The sequence below is a fragment of the Drosophila virilis genome, chromosome 2 (genome assembly GCF_030788295.1).
Source record: "Drosophila virilis strain 15010-1051.87 chromosome 2, Dvir_AGI_RSII-ME, whole genome shotgun sequence".
Lineage (NCBI taxonomy): Eukaryota > Metazoa > Arthropoda > Insecta > Diptera > Drosophilidae > Drosophila > Drosophila virilis.
In genome coordinates this window covers 6,003,575-6,021,251 of record NC_091544.1, presented here as the reverse complement: position 1 = coordinate 6,021,251, position 17,677 = coordinate 6,003,575, and the positions used below count along the sequence as shown (strand labels likewise).

General features: G+C 36.3%; 1 protein-coding gene across 3 annotated transcripts in view; it reads left to right on the top strand.

Moving 5' to 3' along the window:
- Positions 1–17,677, top strand: part of LOC6629998 (uncharacterized) — a 75,273-nt gene that overhangs the window by 25,699 nt on the left and 31,897 nt on the right. For all 3 annotated transcript variants that reach the window (XR_011416070.1, XR_011416071.1, XM_032438908.2), the window contains exon 4: positions 2,740–3,089. Coding sequence is in view for 1 of the 3 variants with exons in the window: in XM_032438908.2 (XP_032294799.1) it covers positions 2,740–3,089 (350 nt within the window). In the remaining 2 variants the exon portion in view is untranslated. The remainder of the gene's footprint in view (positions 1–2,739; positions 3,090–17,677) is intronic.

Below are 17,677 nucleotides of genomic sequence, written 5' to 3'. Positions count from 1 at the left end.
TAGGTAGGTAAGACGGACATGAATATATATTCTTTATACAAGGCTATTTACCACAAGGCATGAAAACACTTGTATTCATGCCCCTTTTCTACATCAAGTTATGTCAATTCATGCCATGCCATTTCTACGACATTATTGAATCCCGCCTTCAATAAATTTTTTCATAAACCATCAAAAAATTCGTTTCAGGCAGATCGGATAAAAAAGTAAAGATTTTCAAGCAAAGGCTTCATCCATTATCCACATACGATAAATAACGATTTTTTGTTAAACTAAGTTTGAAATTCTCGGGAAAAAAACGTATTCCCAAAAACATAGATCAACAAACACACGCACACACAAACCTCTACGCCACAAGTTGCGCACTTTTTACTGTGACTGTGCTTCTTTTGTCCTTTGCCGCATGAGAAATGGGAAATGCATTTTTAAATAACTTCAGTGTTTGTGGTCCAAACTTTATGACATTTTCGGGACATATTCCCTACCCTAAGTGTATATCTAAAAAAAAAAAATTGTTGTACAACAAGGGAAGCTAGATCTATGTACACTATGCGTAAGGTTTAAGCTCCGTGATATGGTAAAAAATAGATATAATATTTTAACAGTTGCATGTTAAAGCTTCAGAGTATAAGATAATAAAAAAGAAATAAAAAGGAACTTGTAACAAGATTTTAAATCGGCAAATAGGTAGCAACATTTTACAGTATATTTACAATAATTTGTAAGTGTTTATCTGTTACAATACTTCTTTCACTCTTTTAATTTTATTTAACAATAATTTGTATTTCCTTATCTCTTACAATATTCTATTAAATTTTCAAAATTTTACCGCCTAATATTAACTATTTCCACTGAGACTAATCTTTAAAGTTAAGCTTGAAACATCTGCAGTTTAGCAACTTTTGTTAGCCAAATTGATTACTTATGCGTACTTATGTTTGCCATTATGATTATTTCTGCTAATGAATAACCACAAATCGCGATAAACTTCAGTTTTGCCAGTCCAATACGAAGATAAGTTTAGTTTGCGGCCAGTGCTTAACTTGGTCCATCGCACTTTTCGCTTAGTCGCCGGCTGTATGTGAATCTGTCTGCCAGTTCGACTTCTTGTTTTATTCGTTCAGTTTGCTTTTTTCCGAAGTTAGTTTCAAAGTAAACATGAAGGACAAGACATGGGGGAGACGAACCTTTTAGTTGGCTGTAAGAGAACTTGCCGATTGCCACAATATTTCTTTGTCAGGTCGATAGTTTAAATTTGATTACTTTAATATAAACTATATATTGTTTGCTACCATAAATGCTGGTATTTGCGGAAAATTTAATGTTTTACCTGTTCATTCAAGATTCGTATCATATAAATTCAGTTCAAACGCAGTAATTGATTTTAGCATACAACAAAGAAATTCTATTTCCAAACCGAGCTCGTAACGCTGCCCTTTTAATCTATTCCTCTCTCATCTTAGTTCTGTTGTCCACATGCAAAATAAATTCTATTTTCCGTAATTTCTTTCTGCAGTCTGCCATGTTTTTATGCTGAAAAATATTGAAATTGAATTTTGTTGCATATGTTGCAGTTAGTTTCTCCCCTTTCATTTGCCGCAATTTACGAGCTGGCCGCATGAGCACAGCAAGAGAAAAACCTATTGTCCTGCATTTCCCTGACTTGCCCAGTAAATTCATAGTTTATGCCCACGCGGCTTGGCCAGGATTCTCAGCATTTGTGGTGGCACAAAAGGCCGGACAAATGTATAAATTGTATTTCCCTGGATCGTCTCCAGAGCAGGAAAGGCGACAAATTAAAAAAGGTGGATACTGTGCCGGGGAAAAAAATAAACTTAGTATACTTGCCTGACTTGGTTGACTCTGCTTTATCACTTACCAGCAATTGAATAGATTTTATAAGAACTTGCAACGAACATCAGTTCAATTGCAAACGTCAATGCTGCTCGAAAATGTTCATAATTCTTACTTTTTAGTGGAATGTAAAAGCTTATTACGAATACAATACAAATATTGATATAGAGAAAATATGTTTAGAGCGATCTTATATGGCGTTAGTTCAGTATACCCTTTTCTAACGGACACGCGGTATGCAAATGGAAAACATGTATATGCGCAGTTTATTTCGATGTTGCTGGAGTGGAGTGGAGAACTACTGCACAAGGATTAAAGGATTAAATAAGTAAATTAGTTGCAGAATGAAAGAATGTGGAAAAATTTATTGAAATTATATTGCTGCTTCATCTGCCTGACATTGACTTAAGTAGTTCTGACTATTCTGACTATTAAAATGTGTTCAATAATATAAATTCCATTTCCCAAATGCTAATGAACTTAACTGGAAATAAACTGATTCCTTTATGCTAAAAGGCAGTTTAACTAGACTTTCAAGTGTCATCACCATAAAGCAGTTGCACATAGGTTTCAAGCACATGCATTTGATAGAGCTATATAGCAACATGTATATTTTGGCAGTTATAACAACTCACATCAGTTGCCAGATACAGTTAGCAGGCACTGTGGAAAACCTGAAAATACTTTAAGTCCACTGCCTTCATCAGCAAATACATTTACTCCACTTCTTGAGTACAAGCTCACATGCACACACACACACACCAACTTACATATACACACACTAACACAACTGGCTTAAATATGCAACCGTTTTTATATGCTATATAAAATGTTTCTTTCGTCTGGTTCTTTCTTCACCCCGATGATGGCGCTGCTGAAGCACAGATTTAAGTGGCTTCATTAAATTACTCGAGCTACCCAAATACACGAGCATTGTAAAGACTTTAAATACGGGCATTAATGTAGGCACCGGCGTGGACCTTGATGATGGTGGAGTTGACCCAACAAAGCAGTCGCGTCAGCAGCGAGCCCAAACGAATCCGTTGTCAGCAGACTCTTTATCAGCATCTACACCAGAGGGCCAACAGAGGAAACATCAAAAACAACAGCGAAAGGACGAGTCGCAGGAGAAGCACTCAACTACCCGCAGCTGGACCCACTGTCATCAGCTGGCCGACCAACTTGCTCACGATTACAACAAGAGCGTCGTATTTTGGCCATGTCCACGGATGAAAGTATGTATATGTATATAGAATATTTGTGTATATAGAATATTTGTTATTGCTTCCTTTCCGTTTGAAAATCTTAGTTTTGAGCCCTATATCTGAGCAGAGAATAACTACAATTAAATACAAAGCACTAAAACAAAATTTAACCGAACGTCTGATGATAAAGTAAAAGTTGGTTGTCCTCTTTTATTCTGCCCCAAAAAGTATGCTATACGTTTCTATAAAATTCAGTGAACATGTTAATTAAGCAAATCGTCAGACCAACTCGCGGAAAATAGTCTGACTAAAATGAATTTTCCAAGATCTATGTAAAAAGTGATTTTATTTCGTTATTTCTGGCAGTTCACCTCAAGGGCGGAATTTGCACAAAAACCCATATGATATTCTCATGTTTTCCGCAGCATTCTCATTAAACACTTCTTCGTTGAAAAATGATAATATTCATTAAAAGAATATTAGAACCTCGAAAAGTAGGTAAGATGATAGAAAAGAAAAAATGGTTGCAACTTTCCTTTTTAGTTTATTTTCCTTTCTTAATTTATGGTAAACAAAAATCACTTAAAGAGTTATTGGATATTACATATATTGTAATTTGCAAATTATGTAAAATAAAGGCTTACACTAAGCTTATTTAGTATGGTGATATAAGAAGATTAGCTTGAAATACCTGGTAGTTGAATATTTTATAATTAAAATAAAGTAGTTGCGAAATTGTTATATCTTTTAGTTTTGTGGTAATAACTTTCGCACCAAGTGATGCAAATTACATTCGTGCGTTAATTAACTAGAGCTTGCAACCAACTTGTTACAGCTTAAAACTGAATGCAGATGCTTACCCATGCTGACCGCCAGGCATTTTGCCTTTTGAATATTACAATTTTCTAACGAAAAGTTCTTCAAAGGACAGATGCAAGTCTGGGCCGAAAATAGCAACCAGACTAAGGCTAACGCTGAAACTAAAGGGCGTGCGGGTAGGAGAGACTTATTCCAAATATGTTTGAACAAAATTGCTTGATAAAAGTCAGCAACAGTATGAAATTACTTTCTATGGCAACTGTAAGAGAATTTGTTGTTGTGGTTATTGGTGCAACAACTATTTGCACTTAATTTAAATGTATGCCAAAGTGCACAAAATGTATTACAGAATTCATAAGAAAGTCAAAGTTCGAATCCTAATTGGGCAAACTGCCATAAAGTCAAATAGTCGCAAACTTAAAATGCCCTTGTGGAATATACTTACACTTAAAGTAAATGAATCAATTGGTATATTAATTAAAACTGCTCTTGTAAACACAAATAAAATCAATTTCTATGTAAGCATGTATAGACATGGCTCTTACACAAATAATTTTCGAAATATATTCTAGTGGGTGGTATAGTTTTTGCAGCTACTCTTTGTTTTACTTTTTGAGCAATCGATTGGGAAAAACTTGCAAACTTGTTGAAAATCATGTTATTAATAAAAGCTTAGAGTTGGCAAAATATGAGGACAAATTGAGACAGAATTGCTGACAAGAACGAGTGGTTAGCAACAGTTGTGCTGAGCTATGGTTTTTGAATGAGCTGTGAGGGGCAGTGAGAGTGCGAAATGGAGATGCATCAAATATGCAGCTTAGACAAAAGCCAAAAGCTGCCAGATAAATAGCATCTGGAAAAGCCAACGCAAACAAAGCAGCCAGACAAAAAGGCAAAGCTGAATTGCATCTCATTTCCATGCAAATCACCCAATGAGACATTCAAGCTGATGAAAATGTGCATGGACATCGACATGGACATGGGCATGAGGATGGTAATGGATCTGCAATGTGCTGTAATCAGAATTGAGCAACAATATTGCGTCATAATTTCTGATTCGTATGCATGCAAATGACCGTTAGTTGCCAGTGCATTTAAATCACTCAGATCAGGACATGACAAGACAAGACAGGAGAGGACAGGACAGGACAGGGCAGGACAGTCGAGGCCGTAGCTACATTTCACGGCACTGAAATGCAAACGTGCATTCCCAGAGAAGCTGCGAAAAATGCACATATTTCAGATAGCTTCACAGCTTGGCACGTGCCGTGGCCGATGCCGATGCCGATGCCGATGCCATTGTCGTCGTTGCCTCCAGGCGATAGGTGTCACGTTTAGTTGTTTGCTGTTCGTTGTTGTCTTTGAGCTTTTCTCTTTTTGTAGATTTAACATAAAAGTGCTGCACAGTCATAAACAAAAATGTTACTTCGCCTGGCAGCTGTCTGTTTTTTATGGGCCGCTTTTGGCGCCACCAGCTGTGCTCAGTCCGGCTTATGGTAATTTTGAATATAGGGGTGAGTGCGAACCTGCTTGCAGAAGAGTTATTAAAAAAATGCAAATGCACATCAAATGCAGCAGCAAATGCTTGAAAGAAAGTCTCTAAACACCGTAGAATTTGTTGGAAGTTGTTGTTATTAGCACTTAAAAAAACTGTATTTCTACTGAAAGCGTAAGTCTAAAAGCTTTGATCGATTTGTTTAAAGCCTGCAAAAAAGAGGGAATTTGCTTATATTACAAAAACAGAAATAAGCAATGAAGCATGGAATGAATTTATTTAATAGATTGGAGAGAGAAACAGTCCCTTATTTGCTCGCATTATGGGTTCGCATTTCCATGTGATTCATCGACCACACAAATATAGCCCATTAAACGTACCTTCTTACTCTTTTCCTGTCTCAAAAAAAGCCGAAATGAACAGTAACAGCAGATTCAGCATAAACTAAGTAGTTCAAAGCCTAATGGCCCACATTTTCAGCAAGGGAATTTCACATTTTTGCATTGCTTATTTTACGCGAACTCTGCATAAAAATTAGGTTGTCCTTTAAATATACACTTTGTTGTCAGTTTATTTCAATGCGACCAGCATTTTTGTTCATTTCCCACAATTAGTGTAAATGGCAACATAATAAATGCGTAAATTCAATTAAAAATTCAAATTGAATTATGCACGCATGTTGCCGGAACAAATAGATTTTATTACCAGCATCCAAATTGAATTAAGTTAGGAAATTCTATTTTATACTTATAAGACCAGCCCTATGTTCATTGAGATGATAGAATATCTTTATATAGCTCTGAGCATTGAACCAAAGCTTGATTACTTTTAATTGAATAATTATTGAGCAGCTTAGGACCTGTTTTATATTTATTGAGTTAGATCAATTTAACTTGCAATGCGTTTAAATTGGCTCGCTTTGATAGTTCAGCTCCGATTAAGTCTTACCGTAATCAGTCAAATGATATAATTATTCTATTTTTTTGTCCAGCGTCACACATTTGTATGCTCTTCAACATATTGTTGAAGACTAGACTTTAAAACGCTCTACAAATTAAAAGAAAACATAAGCACATAAAAGTTAACTACACTAAACTAAGCGCATGTATATGTTAGTATTTAAGTGCCAGCTACGCCCACACATGGACACCCATTAAACCGCAGGACCAACTGCGCCAATCGCTGCGAACAGCGAGTTGCGAATCCCCAGCTGAAAGTCTAAGCTTCAATGCGTCCCGCTCAGCTGTACAGACTCGCTAAACAATGCTGCAGATAAAAGTCTTTTTAATTGACAACACAAATAGAAAATCGTGAACGCAAAATGGTGCATCTATAGTGCAACAGGGCACAGATGCGCAGCAGAAGCGTTGCTAAGAGCTAAGAGTTTGCTGTGGCTGTACTTCCCTTTGCATAGTGCATTCATGCTTGATGCTCGGAGATAATTTTCCGATCTTTTTGAAATTCGCAGGACCTAAATAAGGCATCAATCAATCAATGTGTCTAAATATCTAAGCTTATATTCTTAATCTATGTGGCTGTGGCCGAGTATGCTCAACAACAAAGATTACAATATCGATTTTTATCGGTTGTATAAAATCGAGAAAGTCGTCGGTAATTTGAACTAATTTTCATACAATTATCAGTTAAAGTGTTATATGGCACAGTAATCCGATATTGATAGGCTCTTGATTGTCTAAATAAATACATGATACATAGCTCTTGGCCGTTTCTTTCTGTTAAACTCTATGATAATGTGGATTTATTAAAAGCGATTCCAACATATGTTCTAACTGCAACAGACGTAAGAACTTGCGACTCAGAAACTTATTTCAATAGGAACAGGCAGAAGGACAAGCGGTCATTGACACGCCCGGAGATACTAATCAACCCAAGTCTTCTGTGCGTTACTTCTGTTGCTGACAACATTATACAACGCTCTACACGGACTTTAAACCATGGACATAAAGCCGCGGCCCTGGACAACAAAGTAACAAACTGTGCAATTAACTCTGATTTTTATGCCCTGTGCAGTATTTATGCGGTGAGAGTCCAATGGCACACGCCTACAATTGCAAAACCGACCTCCAGGTCCCCAGCAAGCGACCATCAGGCACGCCCTAAATCAGCGACACAAATAAAATTGCAGTTTGCCGCTCGGCCCGGCTGGGCGAGTTTGAAACTTGCAAAATGTTGAGGTCGCCTTGGGATTAAAACAACAAAACGCACATCAAGTCTGCAGTCGTGGTTATCGCATGATTTGAATACTTTAAAATCAGCGCAAGCTTAAAGCGACATTGCGCATACGCCCTGCAGGCCAACTACGCAGCGCTCACCCGCTGCCGTAGATAAGTAATTAAAATGGCGAATACCCAATTTGCAAGCTTTCAATTTACATTCTTCATTGTGCCGCACTGTTAAGCGTTCGTTATCGCACTTTGTTAGTCTATGGCTAAATTACTTTTTGGAGGTGATACACCATTTAGAAACACCCTAGTCAATAATGCACGAAGACGCCCACCACCTGGCGACTAGATGCCGCAACAACATACATACATAAAATCTAATATAAATATAAACAATGATAACTACTTATAAATATCTAACCTAAGTATCAAGCCAAAGCTATTTTTACTATGAACCCCCCATCCTCACGCTGATAAAAGTGCCTAGACTACAGTAACAGCATATCACACAATTATAAAATAATTAATAAAAACTGTATGCTAGAGTCCGCTAGGCCAGTCAGTTTAATTAATTTAATTTAATTTACAGCTGCATCAACTACTACAATTTAACTACTTATAATACCAGCCCTAAATATTTTTCTGGATATCTGACAAAAACTTTTTCGATGATTTTTTTTAATATCTCGGGAAATAAATCCGCGCGGAGATATGACGTTCCAAAACGACATAACGTTTTTTACCATCATTGCATTTAAACAAATTAGTTGCAATATTTCAGTCAAATAATGCCCGATTTTGGAATTTTATACCATTTTTGACTCGTAAGGATCAGTTCTATCGATTGGCATCAAAAAAAGGAAATCCAAAATTTTGACTCAAATCGACAAAATGGCAAGGCAATGGCATCACGGTTTTTTTTTTTTTAAATCGAGGTCGAGGTGCGAAAATAGAATCTTGTTCGATGATATTTTTTTAATATCTCGGGGAATCCCTAAAGTTTTTTTTTCAATTCAATGCTATAAATATAAGTTCGAAACGGGCGAGAAGTTTTATATTTTAATTTCATTGAAATTTATATAGGTTTTTGATACGAGTAGAGTCATCTCTCTGTTACCTTAATATAAATGCTTCTTATGTATTAAAAACTTGCGTTGACTCTCGAACAGCTATAAATAAATTTAATAAATTAATTAAATTTAAAAATAAGCGATCTCCTTAAATATTATGGTCTATTGCGAGGTGTCATTCCAATGACTACTTCATCCCGCTCACCTGCCTGACTTTATACTATTATTGTTATGGATTTCTGCCGCTCGAATTACTTAAAACGACAAAATACGCTAAGCCACATTGAATGGAGCTTTGAGAGTGGCATTTTAAAATAAATAAATAATGCGTTAATTTTACTGCGAGCTGTGCTATATATCGACTCATATGCATATTACTAGTCGCTTAATCCCAGAGAGAACATGCAAACAACTTAATGAAGATTAATGCATTTCAGGATGCAAGCCCGTGAGACAAGAGAAATCACAGTAAGAACGTCCTTTCCGAATGCACATTCGCAAAAGCTGGATGTAAATTAATCGACTTTGCCATTTATCTATCAATTTGCAGTGCTTCAAAGCAAATCACGGAAGAGCCAAGCAGCGATGCAGTGCGTCCTTCAATCGGTTCGTCAGTCCATCAGTCCGTCAGTCCGTTAGTCCGTCAGACAGTCAGTCAGACAGTTTGTCAGCCAGTTAGTAAACGACATTGCGGCTTATCAGCACAATATGTGGCTGGGTATGTAGCAATGCCCATCTCCGACGAGCGTAGCCGACTTTTGCCTTTCACTCAATCAGTTTGACAAGTGACAATCGCATCGGAAGTTCAGAGCTGCGTTCCTGATAACGATGATGGCATCCGAGCCACTCAACAATTGTCAAGGCTACTGCACAACGTTGGTAGAATATGTTTACAATTTTTTAATAGCATAGTGTCTATCAGCTTAAACTTTATTTCACTACAAAAATATATCGAATCCATTTTCGCATTAAAGTCAGTTTGAAAATAGTTTAAAATGTTAATACAATGTTCGCCTTAATTCTGGTTTAATCCTCTTGCTGAGAAGCGAGCAAAAGTTAATGAAAAATTAGTTGGTCACAAAGCAAACAGTTAAAAAATAAACAAAAACTTTATATAATAATGACTGAAGTAACTTTTACCGTTGGTAAAAGTAAGAGTTATTTTCACTTATGCAGGCCATTATTTTAATTAGTCCATTGGTAAAAAAAAAGCAGACTCGCATGCATAGAGAAATTTTATTCCTTTACTCAATTATTTTCATATAATCACAATGGCTGAGTAATTCTCCTTGGAGTGCAGCTCTTTTTCACCAAGAGACAAACAAATACCTTTTAAAAATATTAAGTTTAATCATCTACTTTAGGTTTTTATCAGGAACAGTATCTGTGAAAACTGCTAAGACACAAATTTAACTTAAACTATTTTTTTCTATTCTCACTTTTTACTTTTTTTTTGTGTACAAAAGTTACAACATAACTTTTTATACTAGTTCGCAAAGTAAACATTTTTTTCTTTTCTATTTAAGTCAGCGAGTTGGAATATAAGCTTGTGTATATCCGTCAGATAAATTGCTGGGATTAAAAAACCAACGCCTATTAGGGCTGACTGAGAAAAATTGATCGAATGAATAAAGACTACTGATGCGCTCCTGAAAGGAAAATTCCAAACAATAAAAGATTCCGCAAACATAAACTTAATTGTATATATATAAATTTATTCAATGGAAGACGAGGATGATAAAATTAAAACAACCTTTATAGAGGAGAATGCTTGTCTTTATGTATATACATGTTGCATGTTGCATAATCCATTAAAATTATAGACAATAGCTAAGCTCTGCGCTATCTTCGCGCGAATTGAGAGCAGGCGTCGCGCTTGTCGCTTATTGTTAAGCCAGCTGTTGTTGTTGTTGTTGCTGTTGTTGTTTAGCCTCGTTTTAAGCATCCTGATTGATTGCTGTTTACGCGCCTGGCCACCCCTGCCCTAGCAGCAGGCACTTCATTGCAGCAGCCCTACGGGCTGGCATTTTGTAATTCGATTTTGCACATGCATTCAGATCCCGTTGCTGTAATTATTTTTGGACAATGTCAGGTGGCAGCAGCCGAGCTGCACGCTGGATTTATTGCAACTGAGTCGACCCCAACAGCAACAACAAATGTAACAGACCAACAGATACCAAGGCATTTTAATGAAAATGTTACACAGTGAAATACCGACGCCTTTGTGTAGTTGCATCAACAAAGGTCAACAGTATCAGAAATAGTCTAAGCTTACAAAGGTTGCCTTAGTCACCATAGCATGAGGTGTTTCACATCTAGCACACACATTTTTTGAATTCGTTACAACGACAAAAAGAAGAGCTTTTAGCTTTTGTAAAGTGCTCCCACGTCTATCTTCTGTAAAACAAAGCGTTTACCCTACTTCTTTGTCTCGAAATGTGTAATGTATAGAAGCAGACATCTCCGACCCCATAAAGTATATATATTCTTGATCAATATCAACAGCCGAGTCGATATAGCCATGTCCGGACAAACGAACACTGTCTGTTTCCATACGAGTCTCAGTCTTAAAGCCGTCATCACGAAACTTTGCTTACGACCCTTTTCAGTCAAGACCGGCTGGATCGGATCACTATATCCTATATCAGGTCAGTCGAAAATTAAGATGTTTCATGGAAAAAATTTTTTTTTTATTATTATTATAATTTCCTTCTTTTTCATGCAATTATGAATTATATCTTAAACAGTTGTGGCTTGCTTTTAATATTAAAATCAATCAATTAGCCTCTTGGTCGTATCTATAATGATGCCTCCTAATGGTTTGTATATAACACAATTATCTTAAATTGAAAACAGAATTTTTTGCTGTGACTTATCCAGTTTACACATTTTTTTGTGTTGCTTTAAGTTAAGCGAAACTTGTTAGTTGTTCTTTCAGTTTGTGTCACATCACGCATCCGCCGCATTGGCTTTAATCAATATTCCACATCATATTATACTATAGCTTTCACTCATGCAACTTTAGTAGTTGGCGGTCATTGTGAGGCACCAGACACAAACACAATTAAGTGCACTCGTGTGTCCAATGTCCTCCTTTGTGAATGCGTTCATTGTGTGCGCTTATGTGTGTGCAATAAGTATGCTTGCAGTTGCCAGAATGCCACAACACACCATTTTATCATTCTCTCACCCACAACGCCACATTCTCCGTTACATTGTCTTGGAAAGCGCCAGAGTGAAAGAAAGAACACATTACGAATACGCAATATTCTGCAGTAAATGGCAAGGCAAATGGAGCTTTGTTTGCCAGGAGCAGCTCAATGCTGAAATTGGCTTGTTTATTATGACGCTACGATAAGCTCTTCGGCCATTGCACCCCACGCAGCCACGCCCACGCCTCCGCATCAATACTTCTGACACATGCTGTAAGCGTACACAGTTCGGCTTTAATATTGGGTTCCACTTAAATACACACATCATTTATATATCAATGCGAGCTGATGCCAAGCATCGCCAAAATTAATTTAATGAACCTAAAGTTTTTTATAATTTATTTGGGGTCGCAAAATATTTCACTGATTGGTGATCAACCCACAGCCCAAGCCGTAAATGCTTGGAAACTGAAATTCTTACTAAAGTTACCTTACCTTAAGACATTCCCCCCGCAAGTGTATAAAAATCACGCAAAATAGTTGAAAGAAATTTGTTTGCTTACTATGTGATCCGCTTCAAAGATTTCTGTTCCAATTTGATTTGAGAAGTCAAAAATTCGGTGAAATTCGCATTTAAACTAATTTCTAAATATCAATTTGTAAAGCCCACCCCAATGCAGAAAAAGGATTTTTTTTGGCACAGTTTCAAGTTTCTTCCTGTCGGCTTTCGAATCCGAACATAAAAACTTAATGAGTTCTGAAATTCCATCTATAACTGATGTAAATTGGCAGAACACGATTTTTGATAACCATCCAATCAGATTCAGACTTCGACAGACATTTTGTATGGTAAATTTGCATAAAGGTTGCATTGCACAAAAGTTTATTTTTCAACTTCATGAAATGTGCGGAATATGTTCATACCAATTTTCCCAAAGTCGATGAATTTCAAAGTCGTTTTCAAATATCTATGTAAAATGTGTCCTAAGTTCGAAATAATACGGGTACATTCAACATTTTTTGCGGCTGCGAAATCTGTGCATAAAATTTAAAGCAAAACGGCCGTGCAAAGCCGGAAACTACAAGCTATTTAATATACTCCACTTGGGTACAAAATCATTTTTCTGATGGCAACAGCACTTTAAATTGAGATAGTGTGAATTGGTTATTGTAATCAATTCCGATAAGTGATTTATTTCCACTAAGCCTCTTTTCGTATGTTCGAAGCAAAAGTATATAGAAGAGGTATTGGGCGGATTAAATGTGGGTAATTTTGGCAACGTGTCACAGATGAGTTGGCAAATCGGGCCAAAAGAGTGGCCAAATTGATTGATAAACAGCGATCCGTCAAAGGTTATTGCGGGATGATGAAACCGAATGCAATGATTGCACAGAAAAAGCGCGTTTATTATTTATCGTTGCTTGCAAACGCTGTTTCATATTTAAACGGTAGTCGGAGTAAATATATTTCATTGAACAAGCTCATACATATTACTTGCAAATAATGGCAATGCAAACAAAGCTCTCAATTGAACCCGAGTGCCACAAAGCTCATTCCAATGCATTCAGCAATTATGATGAATGCCTGATTTGATAATTATAACAAATAAATTAATTATATTTAATTGATTATATGCACAGGTAGTCGCTTTTAGGCTTTATTGTCTCGCATTCAATATTGAAAAGCCGCATATACATAAATTTATAATTCGTTGTTTGTCCAATTATTGCAAGGCAATATTAACATTACCATGAAATTATCTAATTTGTAACTGAAGTATACAAATTTGCAGCTTATTTTTAATTGAAAAGTGCACAGTAAGTGCGAATTGCTGTTGCAGACATTTAAGGCACAATTCGGCAGCATTGAATATTTATTAATTATGATATATGACATACGAAACGCAGCTGCAAAAATATTTAAGACCAGCGTATACGTAATATTAAAGTTGTGATGCCCGTTTTAGAAACGAGATGACAGACACATCCAGTGGGAAAAGAGACGAAAATTTAATTTGGAAGATTAAATTGGTGTCATTGTTTGTTCGACTTGTAAAGCAACTGACTTGTTGGTCCCTTTAACCAAATGCCTGCTCAAATATGCCAATCACATGGGCCTAGGCGAATGAAAATAAAATTATTCTTAATTTGCGTGATACGCATCGAAAATCAATTCAGCACCGCAACCCGACACACAAACACTGAAACTCATCAAAAAAAAAAGTCACCCACAGACAGTGCAGCAGGTGAGAAGAGAGACGATATATGCAGGTGTAAATAAGACAGCAGCCCGTTAGCCGTGCGAAGCTTAACTTGGAGCGGGAAAGTCATGCATATTTAATAGGGCCTCTACAGTAGGCCGGTTGACACACAGCGCTGTACATAGCACATATGTATTTGTGTATGACAAAGTCGAAAGTGTTTGGCAGTTACCGCAGGAGTGTGCACAAGCAATTACAGGACACGCCCGTTGGCAGGCTCCCACCTGTTTGCGGAGGACTTAGTCCTGTTGGTCAATTAAGGTGTCATCAACACATTCGGCTTAAATATTAGTACGGCAATAGCCGATAAGTTTTGTTGCACGATAACAATATATTTTTGTATTAACCGATTTTGTCGTTGGCATCCACTTTAGCAGCGCCAACAAACCATTGCGCTTTTAAATTTACACTCCAACGTATAGCAAACCACAATGAAATTAGGTATGGACTATGTTCATATTTTCATGAAATCGATCATATCTTACAATCAATAGGTAGTTCGTATTAAGTTCATTCTGTATAGATGAGATATACATGTTATATTCAAAATGTCCAAAAATTATGTATAACAATAAGGCATATTCGGTAAGTTATTGAAGACCAACTAAAAACTGTTGATTTTATCAGACGAGTGTATGATAAAAGATGCTGTTGACTATTCTATATAATATATATGTACATTTATATATATATACATTATTTCCTGTTCTTTGTTACTCGAATGCGCATATTATAGACCTAATAGACCTAAAGGCACCTGCTCCGTAGTTGATATACCTTAACTTATTAACTCGCATCGCATTTCGCTTAAGAGATAGAACGTGAATATGTGGGATTAATTTTAAATTTAATTTATAGACAAGAATTTTCCAGATAAACCAAGCAGCCTCTTTAAGCAGTTATTTAAATAACTTTCTTCAATTGTGCACATTTTCGCCTGCAGCATTTCTCAGCGTCTTTTGATATTGTAAGCCAGTTGCCCAGAGTTGGCAGCTGACTTAGCCTTCATTTGCCTGATGTTAACTTTTCAAGCCGAGCCTTCTGACAGCTGCGTTCGGTCGTGGCCAAATGTCAAGCTGTCTCAATTTGCAATTAGCGAGAATAACAAGTTCGCCCTGCCTAGCATCTATATATTCGAAAACATATACCTAAAAGCTCTTCAGTGTCACAACTCAAAGGCATTAAGTAATTCGAAGAAAAGAAGCTTATGTATTAGCTGCATTTATCATACAACTTTTGGGAATGCAAATGAGCCTTACCTAACAATTTACACCAAAATAATCATAAATTCAATGAACCTTTTGTCAGACCTTTTTGGCCTTTTTGCCGTGCATAAAACAACACACACAAATGGGCAGTCACTTATGTGTTGCTCAATTATTTATAAAGATGTGCCCAAAAAATAAACAGGTGAAGCAGCAGATGTAAGGCCCGTAATTGGGAGGCCTCTTTACGAAACATTTTGGCATTTTCTTCATTATGATTGAATGTTTAAAAATTTATTCTTATTATCACGATGATGTTTGAGCAAATCTCCAGTTGCCAAGACCCAGAACTTATCAAAAGATTTTTCTGAATGATCGTACAATTCAAATTGCAAAAATCGTAGTCTTATTAAATTAGTCTCAAATGGGAAGATTACTTTACATTATTACATGTTGTCAACCCGAAAAAAAAACTAATTGCTAGTTTAATTTGTCAATAACATTTTATGAAAAAAATATTGCTTATCACACAATTTTAGCAAAGTTCCGATACATCAAAGATGATTTTTCAATACAAATTATTTCATTTCTTTTTATTAAGTATATTTTGTGTAATCATACCGAAATTTAAAGCTCTTTAATTGCCAATGAAAAAAAAAGAAACAACATGAAATTAGACCAAAAATAATGTTTCCAGATTTAGATGCCAAAGTGATGTAGAGGGCAAACTATGAACAAAGACCCAAACCTCGTGAAAATCGGATGGGATTTGTCCAAGTTATGGGGTGAGACCATTTAGTATATGTTACATATATATATGGAAACTCGAACTTGCTTTAATATGAACCAACTTTAAAAGAACCTGTAAATATTTGATGTATATTTCGTCACGACATGACATGGATAGTGGACATAGGGCCAGGCGACACACAATGGCATACAATACTCCCCAAAAGATAAACAATTCGAACGTCTACAAGCACATATTTAACTTATGGTATATACGTTTATACGTAATATGCGTTTAGCAAAGTCAAACTGTAGATTGCCAGATCGCTGTCAAATAATATACACTTTGGGTAAATGGCACATGAATATTGAGTTGGATAGATATGTTTTTTTTACAAATATGCCCATAAATCGTAAACGAGAATGATTTAACTGTGGAAAAAACAGTGAACTGGCATTAAAGAACAATTTGTCAAGCAGTGAAACGCATTAAATAAACATTTCGCAATTCAAAGCGTTTTCAATTTGCGTACACGGAAAAGCAGAAAACTGAAATTTGCCATGTGCTTAAACGAAACGAAACGAAACAAATGAAAACCATTTGGAAATAGCAGCACGTGCGCGTTGTGTGTGATTTGCATTTGTGTGAGTTGTTCTGTGTGTGTGTGTGTGTGTTTGAGGAGATGGTGTCCATGTGTGATTTAATCTGACAGTCATTTGGTTAGACAAGCAGCCAGACGCCACGGCCACGGCCGCCTCAACCAGCCAGCTCTGCTGTGTAACTTTATAGCACCTCGGTGCTTGTTGCCATTTTGCCACACAATAAACATAGTTATTTCTTCTATTCTGCATTTCTGGCTCACCAAATCGAAAGAAAAAAATAAAACGAAGGGCTGACCAAACTAGGCCAGCTTGAGAACTTATTTCTGTGCTGCGTCCTACCTCGAATCCAACCGCTGTTTCTGTTTCGTTTCGTTTAATGTGCTGCTGTTGCCACTGCAGACGCATGTTTTGGCCATTTATTTTCAGTTAAATGACAGCAAATTAAGTGTGCGGGACAACTTTTGCCTTTTATTACACTGTATTGATAATAATGACTGTATAAAAAGTCAGCGCACATTAATTTTTATCTGAAAACGACAGCTGCTTGTTATTGAAACAGGCCGAGGCCACCAAAAATATAATGCATAAATATAAAAATGAAAGTCGCATTCTCTTAATCAACCATTTTTATTTTGGAGACATCATTTTTTCGGAGCAAACGACAAAAGCAATTACGATATTGGGCAACGTACAGTTTAATGTAAATACCGTCCTTAAAAATATGTCCCTAAACTATGGATTACCTGTAATATTCCAACTAATAACTATATATATAAAGTTTGCAGGACATTTGGAAAATTTGGAGAGTACTCATTACATATACAAAGACTCAGGAATTGCAAACTTAATTAACCATCTCCCGTTCGCAAAAGCAGACAATTATTACATGTTTGCTGTTTACCTTTGCTCACCTTAAAAATTCAAATAAAACTAGATTTGTTTTTTAAGTTAGTACCAACAACAACAAAAAATTGCAGTAAATTAGATCTAAAGCAATTTGAGAAGCATATGAATATACATATGTTTGCTAACTTGGCAAGCTTTAAGCACAAGGGACTCACTCTTATTGGTATGAATATGCAAAAACCTTTAACTAAATTA